At 47.6% G+C, this 21,872-nt stretch overlaps 1 protein-coding gene across 5 annotated transcripts in view; it reads right to left on the reverse strand.

The window, feature by feature from the left end:
• LOC140458478 (talin-2) overlaps positions 1-21,872 on the reverse strand; it is a 327,438-nt gene that overhangs the window by 31,681 nt on the left and 273,885 nt on the right. For all 5 annotated transcript variants that reach the window (XM_072553130.1, XM_072553131.1, XM_072553133.1 and 2 more), the window contains 6 exons: positions 20,960-21,143; positions 18,940-19,065; positions 17,665-17,781; positions 13,922-14,107; positions 13,713-13,820; positions 12,365-12,470 (listed from right to left, as the gene is read on the reverse strand). In XM_072553130.1, the coding sequence (XP_072409231.1) occupies positions 12,365-12,470; positions 13,713-13,820; positions 13,922-14,107; positions 17,665-17,781; positions 18,940-19,065; positions 20,960-21,143 (827 nt within the window). The remainder of the gene's footprint in view (positions 1-12,364; positions 12,471-13,712; positions 13,821-13,921; positions 14,108-17,664; positions 17,782-18,939; positions 19,066-20,959; positions 21,144-21,872) is intronic.

Raw genomic sequence — 21,872 nt, forward strand, 5'->3', positions numbered from 1 at the left:
GCTGTGCTTTTCCAGCACCACACTCTCAATTCTGATCTCCAGCATCTGCAGTCCTCACTTTCTCCATTCAGAGAGGTTGCCAAGGCCTTTGAAAGGGGCAAAGGAGATTTACCAGAACACTGTGCAGAGTAGATTTACTCACTCTCTAACGGCTTAATTAACTTGAAACATTAACCTGATTTCTCTCTGCAGGCACTACCGGACATCCTGAACTTTCTTGCTATTTTCTGTTTATAGATCATATTTCCAACATTCTCAGCAATACCTTTTCTTTTCACGAGAATGATGTGAGTGACATGGAGGGATTAGAGAGTCGTGATGATCTGAAACTTGCTTTGTGAAAGGAAGGTGCTAACTCTTCAAAATGTAACGACTAAAGCAGAAGTGGAGAAATGACAGAGCAGGAGGGATTTGCAGAGCTCTGGGTAAAGGGTGGGAGTGTGGGACTACGATAAATCATGGCATACAAGTCGATCTTTGAAATCTTGAAAAATCTTCTCAAAACCACAGAAATGAGAAATAGGTACAGGAGGAGGCCATTCAGCCCCTTGAGCCTGCTCTGCCATACAATCAGATCATGGCTGATCTGACATTCCACAGGATGAGTTACAATCCAAGAATGTGTAATCCGTGATCGAGTGAGAAAACATGAACTGCTGGTGTGGGTGGTCACCACTCTGAACTGCGAGATAAAAAGAGCACAGCTCTAGTAAATTTAAATTAAATTAGTGTGAAATGTGTTACCGAATGGATTAATTCTACATGGAGCATATTTAGCCACAATCAAACCGAGTTAGAACCATTAAACCCTTTGGCATCCAGAACAAGGAACTCATTCAGAGTCACTTTGGCATCAGGTCATGGGTCAGATTTGGTACGTCCATTTTCAGTATCAGCCTTTTGCCATCTTCCTCACCAGTGAATTAGCTCTTCCTTACTCCTGCCGGACCATTGGGCTGCTCTCTCACTAGAGAGAGAGATGACTGGTGGCGATTTAACCTGAGGGTCACCGTGCCTCAGGCGAGGGGAAGAGGTTGACGAGGAGAGCCCTTCATGGTAACCTCAGCCATCACTCTTTATTGCAAACCATCTGTCTAGGCCGAGGGGAGTGAATCTGTGAAATTCTTTATCGTTGAGGACTGTCAAGGCTGCATTGTTAAGTGTATTCAGAGCTGTTAAAGATTTTTAGTCAGTAAGGAAATCCAGGGTTATGGGAAAAAGGCAAGAGAGGAATTGGGGATCATCAGATCAGCCATGAATTGCATGGCAGACTTGATGGGCTGAATGACCCACTTCTGGTCCCATGTTTTAATCTCTTACATAGCACAGAGCGTTAGCACATGGGAAACTTGGAAGGCAAAAGGAATGTTGTCCTTTATTGTAAGGAAGGTGAAATATAAAGATAGGCAAGTTTTGCTACAACTGTACAGGTATTGGTGGGACCTGTGCACTACGGACAGTTTTGATTTCCTGACTTAAAGAGGGATTAAGGAGATCAAAAAAGATTGATGCAGTTGATTGCTGGACTGAGGGATTATTCGATGAGGACAGGTTGTGGAGTTTAGATCTACATTCATTGGAGTTTCGAAGCATGAGAGGTTATCTTACTGAAACATAAAGGTAGATGCTGAGAGGGCCTTTCGGCATCTTCGGGGGATGGGATCTGGAACGAGGGGGCAAAATGAGGGGTCTCCCTTTTAAAGTGGAAATGAGGAAGGATTTCTCCTGTGGCTGGAGAGGGAGGTCGGCGAGGGTTTGAAACCTCTTCCCCAGCAAGATTGGAGGCAGGGTCACTGAAATAATTCAAGTCTGAGTTTTGATTATGGGGAGGTGCAGACAGTAGTAAGGTCATGATTAGATTGGCAATGATATTACTGGATCAAGGGGCTTTTACAGTCAGTGGGAGTTTTTTGGTACCGAGGGTTTTTAGATTCTGTTACAATCTACAGTGTTTGTCTAGGTTGGAGAGTTGGCTGAAGGGTGTGGGCCGGGTGGAAATGGAGGAGGTTGACAGCAGATGGGATTGGGACTAATGTATCGAGGATAAACAGCAGCAGAGACTAGTTGGAGTTTGCGATAATTGCTATGGTTCAGGATTTTCAAAAGACGAGGTGAAACATTGCAATTCAGAATACTCACAAGGGTTTTGCAAACCAGTCATAGATCCATACAGCATGGAAATAGACCCTTCAAGTACAACCAGTCCACGCCCCCCCCACCATGGCCCCAAACTAAACCAGTCCCACCTGCCTACGCTTGGCCCATATCCCTTCAGACATTTCCTACTCATGTATTTATCCAAATTTCTTCTAAACATTGTAACCGCACCCACAACCATCACTTGCGCTCTGCCAATTAATTCCACACACGAACCACTCTCTGTGTAAAAATGTTGCCTCTTGTGTCCTTTTTAAATCTTTCTCCTCTCGCCTTAAAAATATGCCCCCTAGTTTTGAACTCCCCCACCCAAGGGAAAAGCCACCCGCCATTCACCTTATCTATACCCCTCATGATTTTATAAACCTCTATAATGTCACCCTCAACCTCCTACACTCCAGTGAGAAAAGTCCCAGCCTTTCCAGTCAATTTTTACATCTCAAACTCTCCATTCTGGGCAACATCCTGGTAAATCTCTTCTGAACTCTCTCCAACTTAACAATGTCCTTAAATTGAATGAATATGAATGCTTTTCTCTGAAATTATCCAAAATGTACAGCACAAAGATAGGCCATTCGGCCCAACTTCTCCGTGCCTGAGTTTATGTTCGACACAAAGCCTCTTCATTTTACCCGGTCTATACAAACCTCTGTTTCTCTCTCCCTCATCTATCAAGATTCTCCTTCAATGCAGCTCACATCAACCATTCTGTGTGGTCGCAGGCTCTGTATTTCAGAAAGGGACTCTCACATCACAGCAATGAACAATGTTTCACAGGGCCCTTCAGTAAAGTGTGGTGGATCAAAGGAGCTGACCCCAAACTAACTCCAGGTTTATGGAGTTGATAATAAAATCAGGTCCAGATCCTGCATAGAACATAGAACATAGAACAATACAGCACAGAACAGGCCCTTCGGCCCACGATGTTGTGCCGAACTTCTATCCTAGATTAAGCACCCATCCATGTACCTATCCAAATGCCGCTTAAAGGTCGCCAATGATTCTGACTCTACCACTCCCACGGGCAGCGCATTCCATGCCCCCACTACTCTCTGGGTAAAGAATCCACCCCTGACATCTCCCCTATACCTTCCACCCTTCACCTTAAATTTATGTCCCCTTGTAACACTCTGTTGTACCCGGGGAAAAAGTTTCTGACTGTCTACTCTATCTATTCCTCTGATCATCTTATAAACCTCTATCAAGTCACCCCTCATCCTTCGCCGTTCCAACGAGAAAAGGCCGAGAACTCTCAACCTATCCTCGTAGGACCTACTCTCCATTCCAGGCAACATCCTGGTAAATCTTCTCTGCACCCTCTCCAAAGCTTCCACATCTTTCCTAAAGTGAGGCGACCAGAACTGCACACAGTACTCCAACTGTGGCCTAACCAAAGTCCTGTACAGCTGCAACATCACTTCACGACTCTTGAATTCAATCCCTCTGCTAATGAACGATAATACTCCATAGGCCTTCTTACAAACTCTATCCACCTGAGTGGCAACCTTCAAAGATCTATGTACATAGACCCTAAGATCCCTCTGTTCCTCCACCTGACTAAGAACCCTACCATTAACCCTGTATTCCGCATTCTTATTTGTTCTTCCAAAATGGACAACCTCACACTTGGCAGGGTTGAACTCCATCTGCCACTCCTCAGCCCAGCTCTGCATCATATCTAAGTCCCTCTGCAGCCGACAACAGCCCTCCTCACTGTCCACAATTCCACCTATCTTCGTATCATCTGCAAATTTACTGACCCACCCTTCGACTCCCTCATCTAAGTCATTAATAAAAATTACAAACAGCAGAGGACCCAGAACTGAACCCTGCGGAACTCCACTTGTAACTGGGCTCCAGGCTGAATATTTACCATCTACCACCACTCTCTGCCTTCGACCAGTTAGCCAGTTTTCTATCCAATTGGCCAAATTTCCCTCTATCCCATGCCTCCTGACATTCCGCATAAGCCTACCATGGGGAACCTTATCAAATACCTTACTAAAATCCATGTACACTACATCCACTGCTCTACCCTCATCCACATGCTTGGTCACCTCCTCGAAGAATTCAATAAGACTTGTAAGGCAAGACCTACCCTTCACAAATCCGTGCTGGCTGTCCCTAATCAAGCAGTGTCTTTCCAGATACTCGTAAATCCTATCCCTCAGTACCCTTTCCATTACTTTGCCTACCACAGAAGTAAGACTAACTGGCCTGTAATTCCCGGGGTTATCCCTATTCCCTTTTTTGAACAGGGGCACAACATTCGCTACTCTCCAGTCCCCTGGTACCACCCCCGTTGCCAGTGAAGACGAGAAGATCATTGCCAACGGTACTGCAATTTCCTCTCTTGCTTCCCACATAATCCTAGGATATATCCCGTCAGGCCCGGGGGACTTGTCTATCCTCAAGTTGTTCAAAATGTCCAACACATCTTCCTTCCTAACAGGTATCTCTTCTAGCTTAACAGTCCGTTTCACACTCTCCTCTTCAACAATACGGTCCCTCTCGTTCGTAAATACTGAAGAGAAGTACTTGTTCAAGACCTCTCCTATCTCTTCCGACTCAATACACAGTCTCCCACTACTGTCCTTGATCGGACCTACCTTCGTTCTCGTCATTCTCAGGTTTCTCACATACGCATAAAATGCCTTGGGGTTATCCTTGATCCTATCCGCCAAGGATTTTTCATGCCCTCTCTTAGCTCTCCTAATCCCTTTCTTCAGGTCCCTTCTGGCTATCCTGTATCCCTCCACTGCTCTGTCTGAACCCTGTTTCCTCAACCTTATGTAAGTCTCCTTCTTCCTCTTTACTAGACATTCAACCTCCCTCGTCAACCAAGGTTCCCTCACACGACCATTTCTTTCCTGCCTGATAGGTACATACATATCAAGGACACGTCGTATCTGCTCCTTGAAAAAGTTCCACATTTCCACCACATCCTTCCCTGACAGCCTATGCTCCCAACATATGCTCCTCAAATCCTGTCTTACAGCATCGTAATTTCCCTTCCCCCAATTGTAAAATCTACCTTGTTGTGCGCACCTATCTCTCTCCATAACCAAGGTGAAAGTCACAGAATTGTGGTCACCATCACCAAAATGTTCACCCACTAACAAGCCTACCACTTGTCCCGGCTCATTACTGAGTACCAAATCCAATATGGCCTCCCCTCTGGTTGGACACTCTACATACTGCGTTAGAAAAGCTTCCTGGACACACTGCACAAACACCGCCCCAGCCAGCCTCTGTTGCATTGTGTGTGTGTGTGTGTGTGTGTGGTGGGACCCTACACTAACGTGGATTGCAGGGGAAATGAAAGAAACAGCCACAAGATTATTTACAGAGAGTTTGTTTTGAACAAGAATGTTCAACCTCAGCCAACTATTCAGATTTGGAAACAGCAGTGTGACCTTTCTGTATGTGGAATGTTGCAATGTGTGGACTCTGAGATGGTTGGGAAACTGGAATTGCAACTTTTTAAGTGGACAAGGCATTGGTTTGATTCAGTGATCCCACTCTCCCCTTTCAGCTCAGGTTCTGCCTCACAGACCAAATCCCGCAATCCAGGCTGATACTCGAATGTGGGAGTGACAGAGGGCTTGGCCTCTGGAGGGATACAGGTGAAACAAGGAAGGTCCCACAACGACCTCGCAGGTAGATGAGACAGAGCCCATGGCACCACTTCACTGAGAGTGTGGGGGCTCTCCCCACATTTATCCTTTAATCAGCATCACAAAACCAGCTTCCCCAGTCCTTTAGACTGAAACATCTGAGAGCAGAGTCACAGACTCTGTTGAAGACTCCCCGGACAAATAAACAGCTGACAGACAACTTCCCTGTTGTGCTGCATCTTCTGCAAAAATCTCCATGTCCAGGTCATTCAGTAACCTCGGACAGCTTTGATGTAATAGACTAAATAATCACTCAGAGAATGTTGATGGATTGTTGCTGGGTAAATATACAATGAACACCCGGACTAACCTGGACAATAAACAACTCGCAAACCCGCCATTCCCCAAACCACAGCATGGCTGATCTTCCTTCAATTTTCACAAACCCCAACACCTCTAACTTACCTCACCCATTCTACACCCTCGCCCCTGTACCCCAGTGATTCTCCACCCTTACCTCAGTACTTCACCCATTCTACACCCTCACCCCGTACCCACCCATTCTACACCCTCACCCCGTACCCCACCCATTCTACACCCTCACCCCGTACCCCACCCATTCTACACCCTCACCCCTGTACCCCACCCATTCGACACCCTCCCCCCTGTACCCCACCCATTCTACACCCTCACCCCTGTACCCCACCCATTCTACACCCTCACCCCGTACCCCACCCATTCGACACCCTCCCCCCTGTACCCCACCCATTCTACACCCTCACCCCTGTACCCCACCCATTCTACACCCTCCCCCCTGACCCCCACCCATTCTCCACCCTCACCCCTGTACCCCACCCATTCTACACCCTCACCCCTGTACCCCACCCATTCTATGCCCTCGCCCCTGTACCCCACCCATTCTACACCCTCGCCCCTGTACCCCACCCATTCTACACCCTCGCCCCTGTACCCCACCCATTCTACACCCTCGCCCCTGTACCCCACCCATTCTACACCCTCCCCCCTGTACCCCACCCATTCTACACCCTCCCCCCTGTACCCCACCCATTCTACACCCTCACCCCGTACCCCACCCATTCTACACCCTCACCCCGTACCCCACCCATTCTACACCCTCACCCCGTACCCCACCCATTCTACACCCTCACCCCGTACCCCACCCATTCTACACCCTCACCCCTGTACCCCACCCATTCTACACCTTTACCCCCACATCTCACCCACAGCACATGATCACCCTCTTATCTCACCCTCTCTAAACCCTTACCCCTTTACATCACCCATGCTACACCCTTAACACTGTATCTCACCCACTCTGTATCATTACCCCCTTATCTCACCCACTCTACACCCTTACTCCCGTATCTCACCCACTCTACACCCTTAGCCCTACACTTTGCCCACTTCACACCTTGAACTCCCTCACTTTACCCAGCCGACCTCCTTAGTTTACCCACTCACCTGTTACCACCCACAACCCTCACCTGCCCACAAATTCACTGACACGGTGAAGAGCTGCATACATGTCCTGAAGTTTTTCACCCTGTGGCTGAATGGACACTTCACCAGGTACAGGGATGGGGGTGTGGAATGGGTGGGGTACAGGGGCGAGGGCATAGAATGGGTGGGGTACAGGGGTGAGGGCCTAGAATGGGTGGGGTACGGGGATAAGGGTGTAGAATGGGTGGGGTACAGGGAGGAGGGTTTAGAATGGGTGGGGTACAGGGGGGAGGGTGGAGAATGGGTGGGGTACAGGGGGGAGGGTTTAGAATGGGTGGGGTACAGGGGGGAGGGTGTAGAATGGGTGGGGTACAGGGGGGAGGGCGTAGAATGGGTGGGGTACGGGGGTGAGGTTGTGGAATGGGTGGGGTACAGGGGGGAGGGTGTAGAATGGGTGGGGTACAGGGGGGAGGGTGTAGAATGGGTGGGGTACAGGGGGGAGGGTGTAGAATGGGTGGGGTACAGGGGGGAGGGTGTAGAATGGGTGGGGTACAGGGGGGAGGGTGTAGAATGGGTGGGGTACAGGGGGGAGGGTGTAGAATGGGTGGGGTACAGGGGTGAGGGTGTAGAATGGGTGGGGTACAGGGGTGAGGGCGTTGAATGGGTGGGGTACAGGGGGGAGGGCGTTGAATGGGTGGGGTACGGGGGTGAGGTTGTGGAATGGGTGGGGTACAGGGGTGTGTGTGTGTGTCTGTCTGTGTGTTGTGAGTGCCTGTGTGCTTGCGTGTGTGTGTATTTGCGCGTGTGTCTGTGTATTTGCGTGTGTGTCTGTGTGTGCGTGTGTCTGTGCATGTTCATGTGTGTCTGTGAGTGTGTGTGCGTGCATGTGTTTCTGTATGTGTGTGTCTGTGCGTGTGCATGCATGTGTGTGTGGGGTGAGTTTCTCTTGGCCCAATAACCCAGCCCTGAGGAAAGCAGGCATCCTCTGCATTTCAGCTCAGTCTGGGATCAGAAATCCCAGCCCGATATGTGGAGCTCAAAAAACATTTAGAGCATAGCGACAATCACCTTCAGATTGTCTCTTTCCAGATGCATCAAACTGATGTGCATTGGATGCAGCCACCTACAGGGTGCAGTCTCCAGGGGTGATCATTGAGATTATGAGATATATTTTTTCCCAGATCGTGTGATGTCAATACACGAGCGGGCAGTATTTTGTTGGGTTAATTGAATTCTGGATAATTGAATGCCGGATAACATAGTTTAGCCAAGCATTGGGATCTTGCCAGATAATCCGATATTTGGATAATCGAATGCTGGATAATCGAGGTTACCCTGTGTACTGTCGTGAACCTGGACTCAGTGAGGGTACAGCAATGACACCACTGGTCGGAGGGTGTAACTGCAGGCTGATAATGGCAAAGTCTCAATTATAATTACGGGCACAGAAATTCCTGCTGAAGACATAATTTAAGGACTCTAACAGATGAAATGCTTAACAGACAATCAATTTTTCAATGTATAATTTCAGTTACATCACACTGTGAATTTTTGCTACAAATTCTGTGTGTTAGGATTGAGCCCTCCACTACCACCAGATGAAGAACCGACGCTCCAAAAGCTAGCGTGCTTCCAATTAAACCTGTTGGACTATATCCTGGTGTTGTGTGATTTTTAATTTAGGGACAACAGTTTAAATGGAAACTAAACTATAACAAGCATAGAGGATGCAGGAAAAACTCAGCAGGTCTGTGGAGAAGTAGAGACAGTTAACATTTTGAGTCTGGTGAGACTTGTAATGATGTAATCACTTTAAGAGGTTATTTTGTCCTAATTTTTTTTCAAAGAGAGGTCATAAGACAGAGATATTGAGCTGATGAGCTAGGACCACTTGAGTGAACAGCTTGGGAGCACTTGTTTTTTTTTAGAAACAGCCAAAATGGGGGTGGCCAGTTCTGACAGATCTGAAAATCTGGGTTTTGGTTTCTCAGTAACAGCAGAAGCTGTTGGCATTTCAACACAGTTAGAAGCTTCAATGAATGTCTTCTGGCTGCTACCTTCTCTGAATTTTCTCTTGATGTGTTTTTCCTCCTGGATTGGAGAACTGTATGTGAGAATCCGTGCCTGAATTTGCCTCTTTTGCCAAGGGGTGTGTTTATGGGATGTTACTATATTGGAACAATTAGTTACTGTATCTACTATTTGATTAATTTTCCAACAGAGTTAAGTTATTCTAATTTCATCTTTTTTTGGTTGTACCTTTAACTACAGTGTTTAAATAAATTGTGTTTTGCTTAATGTATTTTGACCAATTGATCACATCTGGAACAGACTCTTCACATTTATCTTTAAAATAAGAAAAAGTTGGACTCAAGGCTACTTTCTTAAAATATTTTGCGGGGAGTCTGGTCTAGTCCATAACAAACTCTTCAGAAACTAAACTATATCTGCCAACCCTGGCTCATTCCCACCTTCTAACCTCACTTCACCTGAAGACAATATTTGATTCGTGAGAGCTACACAATGCCTAATCCTCAAAAGGAAAAAAATGGCAATCTGCGAAAACAGCATGTAGCATCCTATAGGTTTATGTAGGTTCAATAAGGTAGTGCCCTGATGAAGGGCTCTGGCCCGAAATGTCGATTTCTCCTGCTCCTCGGATGCTGCCTGACCTACTGTGCTTTTCCAGCACCACATTCTCAACTCTGATCACCAGCATCTGCAGACCTCACTGTCTCCCTGGTGCCCATAGTAAATCTATACAAATCATGGTAAGGCTTCAGATAAAATATTTGGGTCCGGTTTATGGGCATCCCAATTTAGGAAGGATGAGGGAGAATCCCACTGATGTGGGAGGCTTTAGACAGAGATGAGAAATTTCAGAAACTCCAGGTATTTTCATTGTGTTGTGAAACTTGAAAGGGTTCTGAAAATATTTATGAGGAGGTTGCCAGGGTTGGAGGGTTTGAGCTGCAGGGAGAGGCTGAACAGGCTGGGGCTGTTTTCCCTGGAGCATCAGAGACTGAGGGGTGACCTTATAGAGATTTATAAAATCATGAGGGGCATGGATAGGGTAAATAGACAAGGTCTTTTCCCTGGGGTGGGGGAGTCCAGAATGAGAGGGTTTAAGGTGAGAGGGGAAAGATTTAAAAGGGACCTAAGGGGCAACTTTTTCACGCAGAGGGTGGTACGTGTATGGAATGAGATGCCAGAGGAAGTGGTGGAGGCTGGTACAATTACAACATTTAAAAGGCATCTGGATGGGTGCAGAGGGGAAGAGTTTAGAGGGGTATGGACCAACTGCTGGAAAACAGGACAAGATTAATTTAGGATATCTAGTCGGCATAGACGAGTTGGACCTGTACATCTCCATAACTCCAAAGGAGGTGTATTTCAACATGAGAGATTCAACATTGTCAAAAACAGATAGGCAGCACTTTCCAAACCCACAACCGTCAGCAGCTAAAAGGTCAGGGGTCAAAATCCTGGAATTCTCTCCCTAAGGGCATTGTGGGTCTATCTACAGCACATGGACTGCAGTAGCTCAAGAAGATAGCTCACCCCCCACCTTCTCAAGGACGGTGACGCACGGGCAATAAATGCTGGGCCCAGCCAGTGACGCCCACGTTTCATGAACAAATAAAACAAATCACAACACGAGGGGTTTTGATGAGGTAAATCAGGAACAATTATTTCCACAGACTGATGAGTCAGAAACAAGAGGTCAATCAATTTATATTCATCAGCAAAGAATGAATGTGCAAAATTAGGATGATTAAGCCGCTCGGTCTCTCAGACCTGCTCCCCATGTCTGACCTGATTATACCACATTCCCATCTATCCCTGATAACTTTTCAACTCTTTGCTTATCAAGTATCTATTTAACTCGACCTTTAAAAAGATTCAAAGACATTCCTTCCACTATCTTTTGAGGCCGGAAGTGGCAAGTAATTCATGACTGTCTCTGAGAAAAGGATTCTCCTCATCTCAGTCTTATTCGAGACTCTCCGACAAGTGGAGGCATCCCTCCATTTCGGGGTTACCCACTTCTGAGATCTCTGTCATGCACATCCCTGCGGAGGGCAGTTTTCCCACAAGTATTTCAACGGGAATTTGGGAGCGTGCGGTTATCCTGGAACAAATTCCCATTAAATTGTGAAACTGTGGAACTCACGCCCCCAGTGGATGCTGGGACATTGAGTAAATTTAAGGAGGAGAGAGGTGAATTTTTAAACGAGTAATGGGTTGAAGGGTTATGGGGAGCGGGCAGGAGTGTGGAGTGGAGGCAGAGATGAGATCAGCCATGATGGTATTAAATACCAGTGAGGCTCGAAGGGCTGAATGGCCTACTCCTGCTCCTAGTTCTTATGTTTGCTCCCTTGAGGTGACAATTGGATATTGTCATAGAATCGAATCCCTACATCGTGGAATAAGGTCATTTGGCCCATCCAGTCCACACCGACTCTCCAAACAGCATCCCACCCAGACCCGTCTCATCCCTGTAACCCTGCGTTTCCCATGGCTAATCCACCTAATCTGCATATTCCTGGATACTATGGGCAATTTAGCATGGCCAATCCATGCTAACCTGCACATCTTTGGACTATGGGAGAAAACCAGAGGAAACCCATGCAGCCACGGGGAGAAAGTGCAACCTCCACACAGACAGTTGCCTGAGGCTGGAATCGAACCTGAGTCCCTGGTGCTGTGAGGCAGCAGTGCAAAGTACTGAGCCACCGCATGGTAATGTCACTGGGCTCGTGAAAAAAAAAGCTTCAGGCTAATGGTTTGGGGACATGAGTTCGAATCCCATCATGGCAGATAGTGGAAGTTAAAGTCAATAATAAATCTGGGATTGTTAATTGGTCTCAAACATAATGAGCATGACAACTAACATCAACAGATGGTAAGACCCATCTAGTTCACTAGTGTGCTTCAGAGAAGAAAATCTGCCATCCTTACCCAATGTGACTCCAGAACTCACACCAATGTGGTTGACTTTTAATTACGCCTCAAACAGCCTGGCGAGACACTCTTCCTCAAGGGTCACTGGGCATGGGCAAACAATGCAGGCCTTTCCAGTGAGGCTCACATCCCGCAAAAGACTAGAGGTTAAAAGAAATGCCAACCTTTCATGGCTTCCGCTGACTGGATCAGTTCAGTAACGGCTGCCGCTACCCGCTTGGAATATCCGGAAAGCTGCTGCTTCTGCTCTGCTGTGGGCTTCTGAACAATCTGTTCCAAAACAAAAGCAGGGCAATCCAAAGTTTTACAACAGGGAAAAAAAACCCATAAATTCTGAAGCAACCAAGAGCAGGAGAAGCTAGCCATTCTTCATATTTCGTCAAAACCTCCCCAAAACTGGAAAACGGTGGGGAACATCCAACCAGAAGGGCCTAGCAGGCTTAAAGGGCTGTGACCTATTTTCAAGACCACAGGACATAGCAATGGAAGTAAGGCCATTCGGCCCATCGAGTCCACTCCACCATTTAATTATGGCTGATGGGCATTTCAACGCTACTTATCCGCACTCTCCCCGTATCCCTTAATTCCTTGCGGATTGTTCCTTGTTCATATGAGATCACCGTGGATTAGAATGATTGTCGATTCCCTAAAATATTCTGGATGTAATGGGAGGAATTTAGGAGTCAGAGTTGTACAGAATGTTCAATTTGTTCAATTCGTACATGCTGACCAAACATCCCAATCTGACTTATTCCCATTTGCCAGCGTTTTATTCATACCCCTGTAAACTCTTCATATTCATGTAACCATCCAGATGCCTTTTAAATGTTTTAACCGTACCAGCCTCTATCACTTCCCCTGGCAGTTCATTTCATACACTCTGTGTGAAAAAGTTGACCTTAGGTCCCTTTTAAATTTTCCCTCTTCCACCTTAAACCTTCGCCCTCTAGTTTTGAACTCTCCCACCCTGGGGAAGGCCATCTTTTCTACGACTCCAGGGAAAAGACCTTGTCTATTTACCCTATCCATGCCCTTTGTAATTTTATAAACCTCCATAAGGTCACCCCTCGGCCTCTGACACTCCAGGGAAAACAGCCCCAGCCTATTCAGCCTCTCCCTATAGCTCAAACCTTCCATCCCTGGCAACACTCTTGCCAATACGTTCAGCATCCCTTCACATTTAACAACATCTGCCTTTCATCTTAATATTTCCGAAAGCGTTCCAGTTCACCTCTAATCCTCATGCGGTTCTTTTTTCTTAAAGGATCCCAACCTTGTTGATGAGATCGACAGGCAGGTTTTTCTTTGTGGAGAGAGTTTGTGGACTTGCTCAGTCCGAGAGCTTTCATACGAGAACCCCAGTGTCCCAGCTATCTTTTATTTCTATTTTGTCAAAGGCAATGAATACCCACCTCATATTTCTCTGAACGTTACCAATGATGATACAAACTGTTGCAACGTGATTGCTGAGTTGGACACAGTTCTGTGATGTGAAGCTGAGAATGTACTCACCACAAGGACGTGCTCTAGTAACTCCATGTAGCCAACAGTGCATTCAGTAGCAAAGTGTAAGGCTCGGCTTCGGACATCTTCCCCCACCTCGGCGTGGTATGCTGCTTGCTGTCCAGACAAACACATTCACATTTCAGCACTGTTACACCCGTCAGGCAGGACGCCAATTGCAACTGGGCGACCACAGAGAGAGAAAGACACTCGCTTACCTTGCAGGCAGTCAGCATGTCGATGATGGCCTTGCGGCTGAGATTGGCTGTTGCAATCACATCATCCTGGCGACAGGAGTTACCCGCTGCCACCGCCTTGGCAGTCGCTGTTGTGATGCCCTTTGTCATGCGGATAAATTCTTCCGGGGTGTAGGTCTTTGCTGGTACCTCCTTTGACTGGAAAACCTATCATTGGTGTGAGGGACAGAGACCATTAAAAAGGCACAATGGAGCAGTGAATCAGGGAATAGCTGTAACGCAAAAGGCCACTGGGCCCATCAAGCATGTGTCAGCTCTTTGCAAAAGCTATTTAGTTAGACCCAGTCCCCTGCCATTTCTATATAGCTCTGAACATTTTCTCTCTCATTAAATTGGTTCTTATTCAACTGCCTTTTGATATCCATAGCTGAATCTACTTCCATTACACATTCTGGCCATATATTCCAGACCTTAACCACTCACAGCCTAATGCTTTTTCTCATGTCATCTTTGGTTCTTTCATCAATCATCTTAAATCTATGTCATCTTGGTTCTTGACTCTCACCTGATGAGGAACTGTTTCTTTCTTGTGATTTTGATTATCTCTATTAATTAACCCATTTACCTCTAAAGGTGAACAAGTTTAACTTCTCCAATCTAACGTTGTGACTGAGGTCTCTCTCTTCCCTGGAAAGATTTGCAGTTATAAGACTCCATGTAGATCAGTAGGGCAGTTGATTATGCTACTGAAAAAAACAGTAGCGATATGCAGATAATCTCTTGGTACCCCACAATTTGGGCATTGCCGAAAAATATTCTGTTGCGTTGAAGCTTTCTATCTTACACACATATCAGGAAATTCACAAGAATACCAAAGGGAAAACAATGTTTACACCACATGAGAAGACAATGTTGATTCGTTAGCAAGTGGATTCTGATTGGTAGAGGCGTTGTTATGGAAAATGCATCAGCTAATGATGACTGACAGTTAACTGTGAAGATTTGTGTAAATTCTAAACTAGGCAGGTTTCCTCTGATTAGTCAAGTTATTGAACTGAGAAATGAACCAGTGAATGTCTCTCATCAATTTTGTTGAGTTGAAACAGGCGCAGTGTGTGTACCTGCCCTTTCTGTTTGCAATGAACACGGCCCTGGGGAATTATGTATAGAACTTCTGCTACATATAAGTCCACCGCACTGACAATCGCAAATGAGTTTGAGTTTGTGGTGCTGGAAAAGCACAGCCAGTCAGGCAGCATTTGAGAAGCAGGAGAGTCAATGTTCTGGGCATAAGATCTTCATCAGGAATGTGGGGAGGGGGGAGCAAGGGGGCTGAGAGATTAATGGGAGGGGGGGGGGGTGAGGGGGAGGGTGGGGAAGGTACCTGGGAATGCGATAGGTAGGTGCAGTTGGGGGCTGATGGTGATAGGTTGGAGGTGGGGGATGGAGCAGATAGGTGAGAAGGAAGATGGACAGCTGGGACAGTTCAGGAAGGCAGTGCCGAGTTGGAGGGTTGGATCTGGGCTGAAGTGGGTGGAGGGGAGGTGAGGTAACTGGTGAAATCGACATTGATTCGAGGGTCCCAAGGCAGAAGATGAGCTGCCCAACGTAATTCTTCAATTTGTTGTGCACTCGGGATTACTTAGCAAATGTCTAACATTGGAGATTGTGGGAGGGCTGGATGGGTATGTCCAAGACCCTGCTTGTTCTGAGCAACAGTAAGAACATGCTGTTTTCTCAGGTCTGCCAGTCTGTTGGCCATACACTGGCACTGAAATTCATATAACACGTTACTTACACATGTGAGTGACAGAATGTATTTTGGCAGCATGCTGTTAGTGGCGAACAGCGCTCACATATTGTAGCAGCAGGAAACAACTGGCTTCATCTATTGCTCAAAGCTTTCTGTTTTCTTATCCATGTATTCGAATGATGGCCTTAGACCTGTTCATGAGTTTGCCTGATACAGAATGAAGAAACGATCTAATCAGGAAGAATGATCTAATCAGGGACGGCATGGTGGCACTGCTGCCTCACAGCACCAGGGAGCCAGGTTCAATTCCAGCCTCGGGCGACTGTCTGTGTGGAGTTTGCACAGTGTCTGTGTGGGTTTCCTCGGGCTGCTCTGGTTTCCTCCCACAGTCCAAAGATGTGCAGGTTAGGGGGAATTGGCCATGCTAAATTGCCCGTAGTGATAGGTGCATTAGTCAGGGGTAAACGTAGAGTTATAGGGGAGGGGAATGGGTCTGGGTGGGTTACTCTTCGGAGGGGCAGTGTGAACTTGTTTCCACACTGTAGGGATTCTATGAGGATAGCTGTTATTCTGCACACTGGTTTTGTTGCACCTTCCTTCAGCATCAAGTTTTCACCCTGCACAAATCACTTGGGTCTTCAGCTACGAGGTTATCAAAAAAGTCTAGTCATAGACAAGAAACTGAAGACACACACAAGCAAAGACGATCATAGGTGATCGGAATCTACATTTAGACTGGACAAGCCACCTTAGTTGTGGTGGAAGGACCCTGGAGTGAGCACAAGATGGGTTTTTTTAGACCAGCATATTGGGGAACCTACTCACGAGGGTGGGGGCTAAGTTCGTAGAATTGGTGTCCACAGCCCTACTAGTCTGAAAACACCTGATCTCAGAAGCTAAGCAGACTCAAAACTGGTTCGCCTGGGAATACAAAGTGCAGTAAGCTTGCCCTCTTGTGGTGCAGTAAGTCTCCTTACCTCTGGACTGGGAGACCCTTGTTCAAGTCCCACCTGCTCCAGAGGTGTGTAATTACATCTCTGAACAAGTGGATGTGAAAAACAGGTTAAACGGAAAGAAAATCCTAGAATTGGTTTTGTGCAATGGGAAAGGGTTAATTAATAATCTTGGTTGTGAGAGGTCCTTTAGGAAAAAGTCACCGTAACATGTTAGAATTCTTTAATGGGATAGAAGGCGATGTGGGTCAATCCAAAGCTAAGGTCTAAATCAGAAAGGAAATTGCGAAGGTATGACAGATGTGGTGGCTGCAATAGACTGGGGAACCTCATTAAAAGACTAGAACGTTGATAGATAATGGTTAAAATTGAAAGAGCGAAGACATGCATTGCAGCAGTTATACATTCTGATCAGCTGAAAGAACCATTAGCTGTCAATGTTCTGGTCTTTTAATGAAGTTACCCAGTCTATCGCAGCCACCACATCCTTCCTATCTTCGCAATTTCCTTTCTGATTTAGACCTTAGTTTTGGATTGACCCACTTTCTCTTCCATTGAAGAATTCTAACATGTTATGGTCACTTTTTCCTAAAGCCCATGCATCCTTTACAAAATAAATTAAGGACAGCATTAGGTCCAAAGTGGAATTATATAAAGCTGCCAGAAAAGTAACAGCTTGATGTCTATGAGCAGTTTTGAATTGAGCAAAGAAGGACCAAATCTAAGAGGGGAAAACAAAATAGGCTATGAGTGTGAATTTTCAAAGTAACATAAAAGTAGACTGTAAGAGCTTTGGTCGCAGGTACAAAGAAAAGAATCAGTGAACACAAATTCAGGTCCCTTACAATCTGAAACAGGAGAATGGATAATGCAGAACAAGGAACTGGCAGAGCCAATTAAATGTTTTTTGCTCTGCTTTCACGGCTAGAGCAACACATTTCCCTCTGAGCACCACACAATAGGAAGGATGTAAAAAAATGATACCACTGGGTGAAAAGTTTCCTAAGGGCGCAGGCTCGTGCGCAAGTTTGAACTGAAGATGCAGAGCTCTCACATACCGCCAGCTCCTGTTTGATGCTCTCTATCGTTCCCTCGAGTGCCCTGGTACCTCGTGTGGCCTCATCCTCCACAGCTTTCACTGTTTTCAGGAGCGATGTGACATTTGTAACCATCACCTGTGGAGAGGGAGGGAGGAAAACCAGGTCATTGCATTGTCACGAGAAGAAGAGGAGGCCATTCAGCCCCCTCGAGCCTAGTCCGCGCTCATTGATGTATTAAGTGCACCTACCCACCTTGGCTCTGTCACCTTTGTATCCAGCAATCTCAATTTTACTCCTGATAATTGACACTCCCTACATCCCTCCCCCACCCAGTATCTCAAACTCCAAAGGTTTCTGGGGGAGACACTTCCCAATTTCTACTGTCCTCCTGTGTCAGGGGATAATTCCTCACATTAGCCCTGGATGCCCAGTTTGAAGGTAAATGTCCCACAACAGGAAATCATTTCCCTCAACAAATTCTTTTAAAAAACATTATCAACCCTTTAATTAGTTCACACACTGCTCCTCTTTGTGCAAAAGAACACAGGCCCGTGCAACACATTCTCACAATTTAGCACTTGTAATTTTTTTTTGAAAACTGCTAAATGATAAAATCAATTCAGGACAAATTACACCATTGTAAGGCTATCTCGAAGGCTGTTAATTGATGTGGTATTGTGGGTCACACAGCCAATTCGCACAATTGGAGACATCTGTTAGTACGCCACCTTCCCCACTCAGGACCCTCACCCCAGAGTCGCAAAACCCAGCCTACAGTCCCACCCCTCAATTCCACCATCCCATAATCACACCTCTCACCCCACAGTCTCAACCCCACCATCCCACAGTCCCATCCCTCACCTCCCAACTGAACCCCTCACCCCACAATCCCACCCCTCAACGCACAATCTCAATCCCAACCCTCTCCCCACTTCATCAACACTCACCTCCCACCCCACAGTCCCAACCCTCTCCCCACTTCATCAACACTCACCTCCCACCCCACAGTCCCAACCCTCTCCCCACTTTATCAACACTCACCTCCCACCCCACAGTCCCAACCCTCTCCCCACTTCATCAACACCCACCTCCCACCCTAGTCACAAGCCTCTCCCCACTCCACCAACACTCGCCCCTCCCACCCAAACTCCTCCCCTAACCAACTCTCACTCCTTCAATCCCTCCCCCTCCTCAAAGTCCCAGCTCTACCCCCTACTAACTCCCACCTTTTCCCTGCTCCATCCCTGAGTCCCCCCCGGTCCCCGTTTCGACCCCATGCCTTTTGCCCTGTACCTTGGCCGCGCTCTTCAGTTGGTACATCGATGGATCGTCAGCGGGTTTGCCAGCTGCACATTTTGTGGCGCTGATGAGGTCGGTCAAAGCCTTTGCCACGTCCTTCACTGCATTGATGAGCACCACCTAAAGACCAACAGGACTGTGCCTCAGTTCACCAACGGCTGAACTCTCTGTCAACTGAGCAATGATTAATGGTGGATCACTGAAAACACACAGCGCCTCCTGTTGAGCTGGGATCCCAGCTCGATACCTGGTCTGTCTAGATTTATCACAGAATCCTGACAGTGTAGAAAGAGACCATTCAGTCTACCGCATTGCACCTTTGAAAAGCATCCTACCCACCAACCCTATTCCTAACCCTGCATTTCCCATGGCTAACCTACCTAGCCTGCATATCCCTGGGAACTATGGGCAATTTCCCATGGCCAATCCACCATAACCTGCACATCTTTTGGACTGTGGGAGGAAACCGGAGCACCCGGAGGAAACCCACGCAGACACGGGGGTAATTGCAAAATCCACACTGACAGTTGTCTGAGGCTGGAATCGAACCCGGGTCCCTGGCGCTGGGAGGCAGCAGTGCTAACTACTGATTTACTGTGATTTCAGGGAAATATTGACCAGAATCCTGGGGAGAAATAAAAATCCTGCTCTTGTCCTAACCCTAAACCATGCCCTGGGTCAGTTTACAGGATCTCTGATATTAAGCCCAGAGGCCAGGAGTTACATATTTCAAATGAAGGGCATTCCTGACAGAACTGCACTGAACCATCAGGATCTCTGGAGTAGGACTTGAATCCCTGAACTCCGACCTTAGCAGGGGAAAACTGGGATAGGTTCTACCAACCGTGACACGATGAACTCTAATCTGCTTCCCCTGCAATTCAGGTCGCAACATCATTGGTTTAGGATAAGGGGTGACAGATTTAAAACAGAGGTAAGGCAGCACAGTGGCCCAGTGGTTAGCACTGCTGCCTCACAGAGCTGGGGACTTGAGATCGATTCCAGCCTCGGGCAACTATCTGTGAGGAGTTTGCGTATTTTCCCAGTGTCTGTGTGGGTTTCCTCCCACAATCCAAAGTGCTGGTTCGGTGGATTGGCAATGCTAAATTGTTTATAGTGTCCAGGGATGTGCAGGTTAGGTGGGTTAGCCATGGGAAAATGCAGGGTTACAAGGATGGGATGGGTCTGGATGGGATGCTCCCTGGATGGTCGGCGTGGACTCAATGGGCTGAATGGCCTGCTTTCACACTGTGGGAATTCTATGAATCACTTCCCTCAAAGAATCTTGAATCGATGGAATTCACTATCCCAGAGGATGGTGGTATTATCACAGGGCTGTTTATCCAGAGACCCAGGTAATGTTCTGGGGACTTGAATTCAATTTTAAAAAATTGGAATTAAAGAGTCCAGTAACGACTGTGAATCCATGATCACTTGTCGGAAAAACCAATCCGTACTTTGAGAAAGGAAACTGCCATCTTTACCTGGTCTGGCCTACATGTGACTCCAGACCTGCAGCAATGTGGTTGACTCTTAACTGCCCTCAGGGCAACGAGGGATGGGCGATACTGGCCTAGCCAGTGACACCCTCATGCTGGTAACGAATTTTAGTAAAGTGCTGGGACACTGATTCAGGACAAGGTAGACAGAGTCTGAATGAGGAATCGGGAGAGTGGAGCTGAGGCTGGGATGAGATTGTATCAAATCGTAGAGCAGGTTCGAGGGGCTGAATGGCCTACTCCTGCTCTCAAGCCTTATGTTTGCCAACCCACATATGTTGTGAGTGAATGGGGTCAGTATCTATTCCCCAGCCATTGAGTGTAGTGACTTGGAGACAGTAAGGGACTGCAGATGCTGGAGGTCAGAGTCAATAGATGTGAAGCTGGGAAAGCACAGCAGGTCAGAGAGCACCCGAGGAGCAGGACAGTCAACATTTCAGACCGAAACCCTTCGTCAGGAGCTGCCGTGTTTTCCGAGCTCCATGTCTATTGACTGGGGACTCACGTGCGGGTACCTGTGTTTCTGGGTCATTGGAGCCAAGGCTGGCTGCTCCCTGCTTCACCACGTCTGCCAGCTGGGTGATGGTGTTGACCGAGGACTGCGCAGCCTGCGCCAGCTTCTCCTGGCTGGAGGCCGCCCCCGACACCAGGAACTTGGTGTCTTCGACCAGGGCCTTGGCTGTCTTCAGGATGTTCTCCCTGGGGACAGCAAACACAGTTCAGCCAATCAGATTACTCCATCACGGCGGCAAGGGCTCAAGCAGAAACGGACACCGCGGCAGACTGTCCGGCAAGGCCAGAGGGAGAGAGGGAGAGGAGAGAAGGCGGGGAGAGAGGGGAGGGGAGGGGAGGGGAGAGAGCGGAGAGAGCGGAGAGAGCGGGGAGGGGAGAGAGAGGAGGGGAGAGGGGAGAGAGGGGGGAGGTGGGAGAGGAGGGGACAGAGGAGTGAGGAAGGAGGGGAGAGAGGGAGGGGAGAGAGGAGGGGGGAGAGAGGGGAGAGATGGGGGAGAGGGAGGGGAAACAGGGGAGGGGAGAGAGGGTAGAGAGGTGCAGAGAGAGGAGGGGAGAGGAGATAGAGGAGGAGAGAGAGGGGAGGGGAGAGGGGAGAGAGGGGAGGGGAGAGGGGAGAGAGGTGCGGAGAGAGGAGGGGAAAGGGGATAGAGGAGGGGAGAGAGGGGAGGGGAGAGAGGAGAGGGGAGGGGAATGAGCGAGGAGGGGACAGAGGAGTGAGGGAGGAGGAGAGAGAGGGAAGGGAGGGAGAGGACAGGAGAGAGATGGAAAGAGAGAGGGAATGCGGGAGACAGAGAGAGAGTACCGGGGAGAGGGGAGAGAGAGAGGGAGGGGCAGAGATGGAGGACAGAAAGAGGGAGGGGAGAGAGAGAGAGGAGGAGAGAAGAGAGAGAGAGCCATGGCAAGAGAGAGAAATCA

Source organism: Chiloscyllium punctatum, chromosome 33, assembly GCF_047496795.1.
Source record: "Chiloscyllium punctatum isolate Juve2018m chromosome 33, sChiPun1.3, whole genome shotgun sequence".
NCBI lineage: Eukaryota > Metazoa > Chordata > Chondrichthyes > Orectolobiformes > Hemiscylliidae > Chiloscyllium > Chiloscyllium punctatum.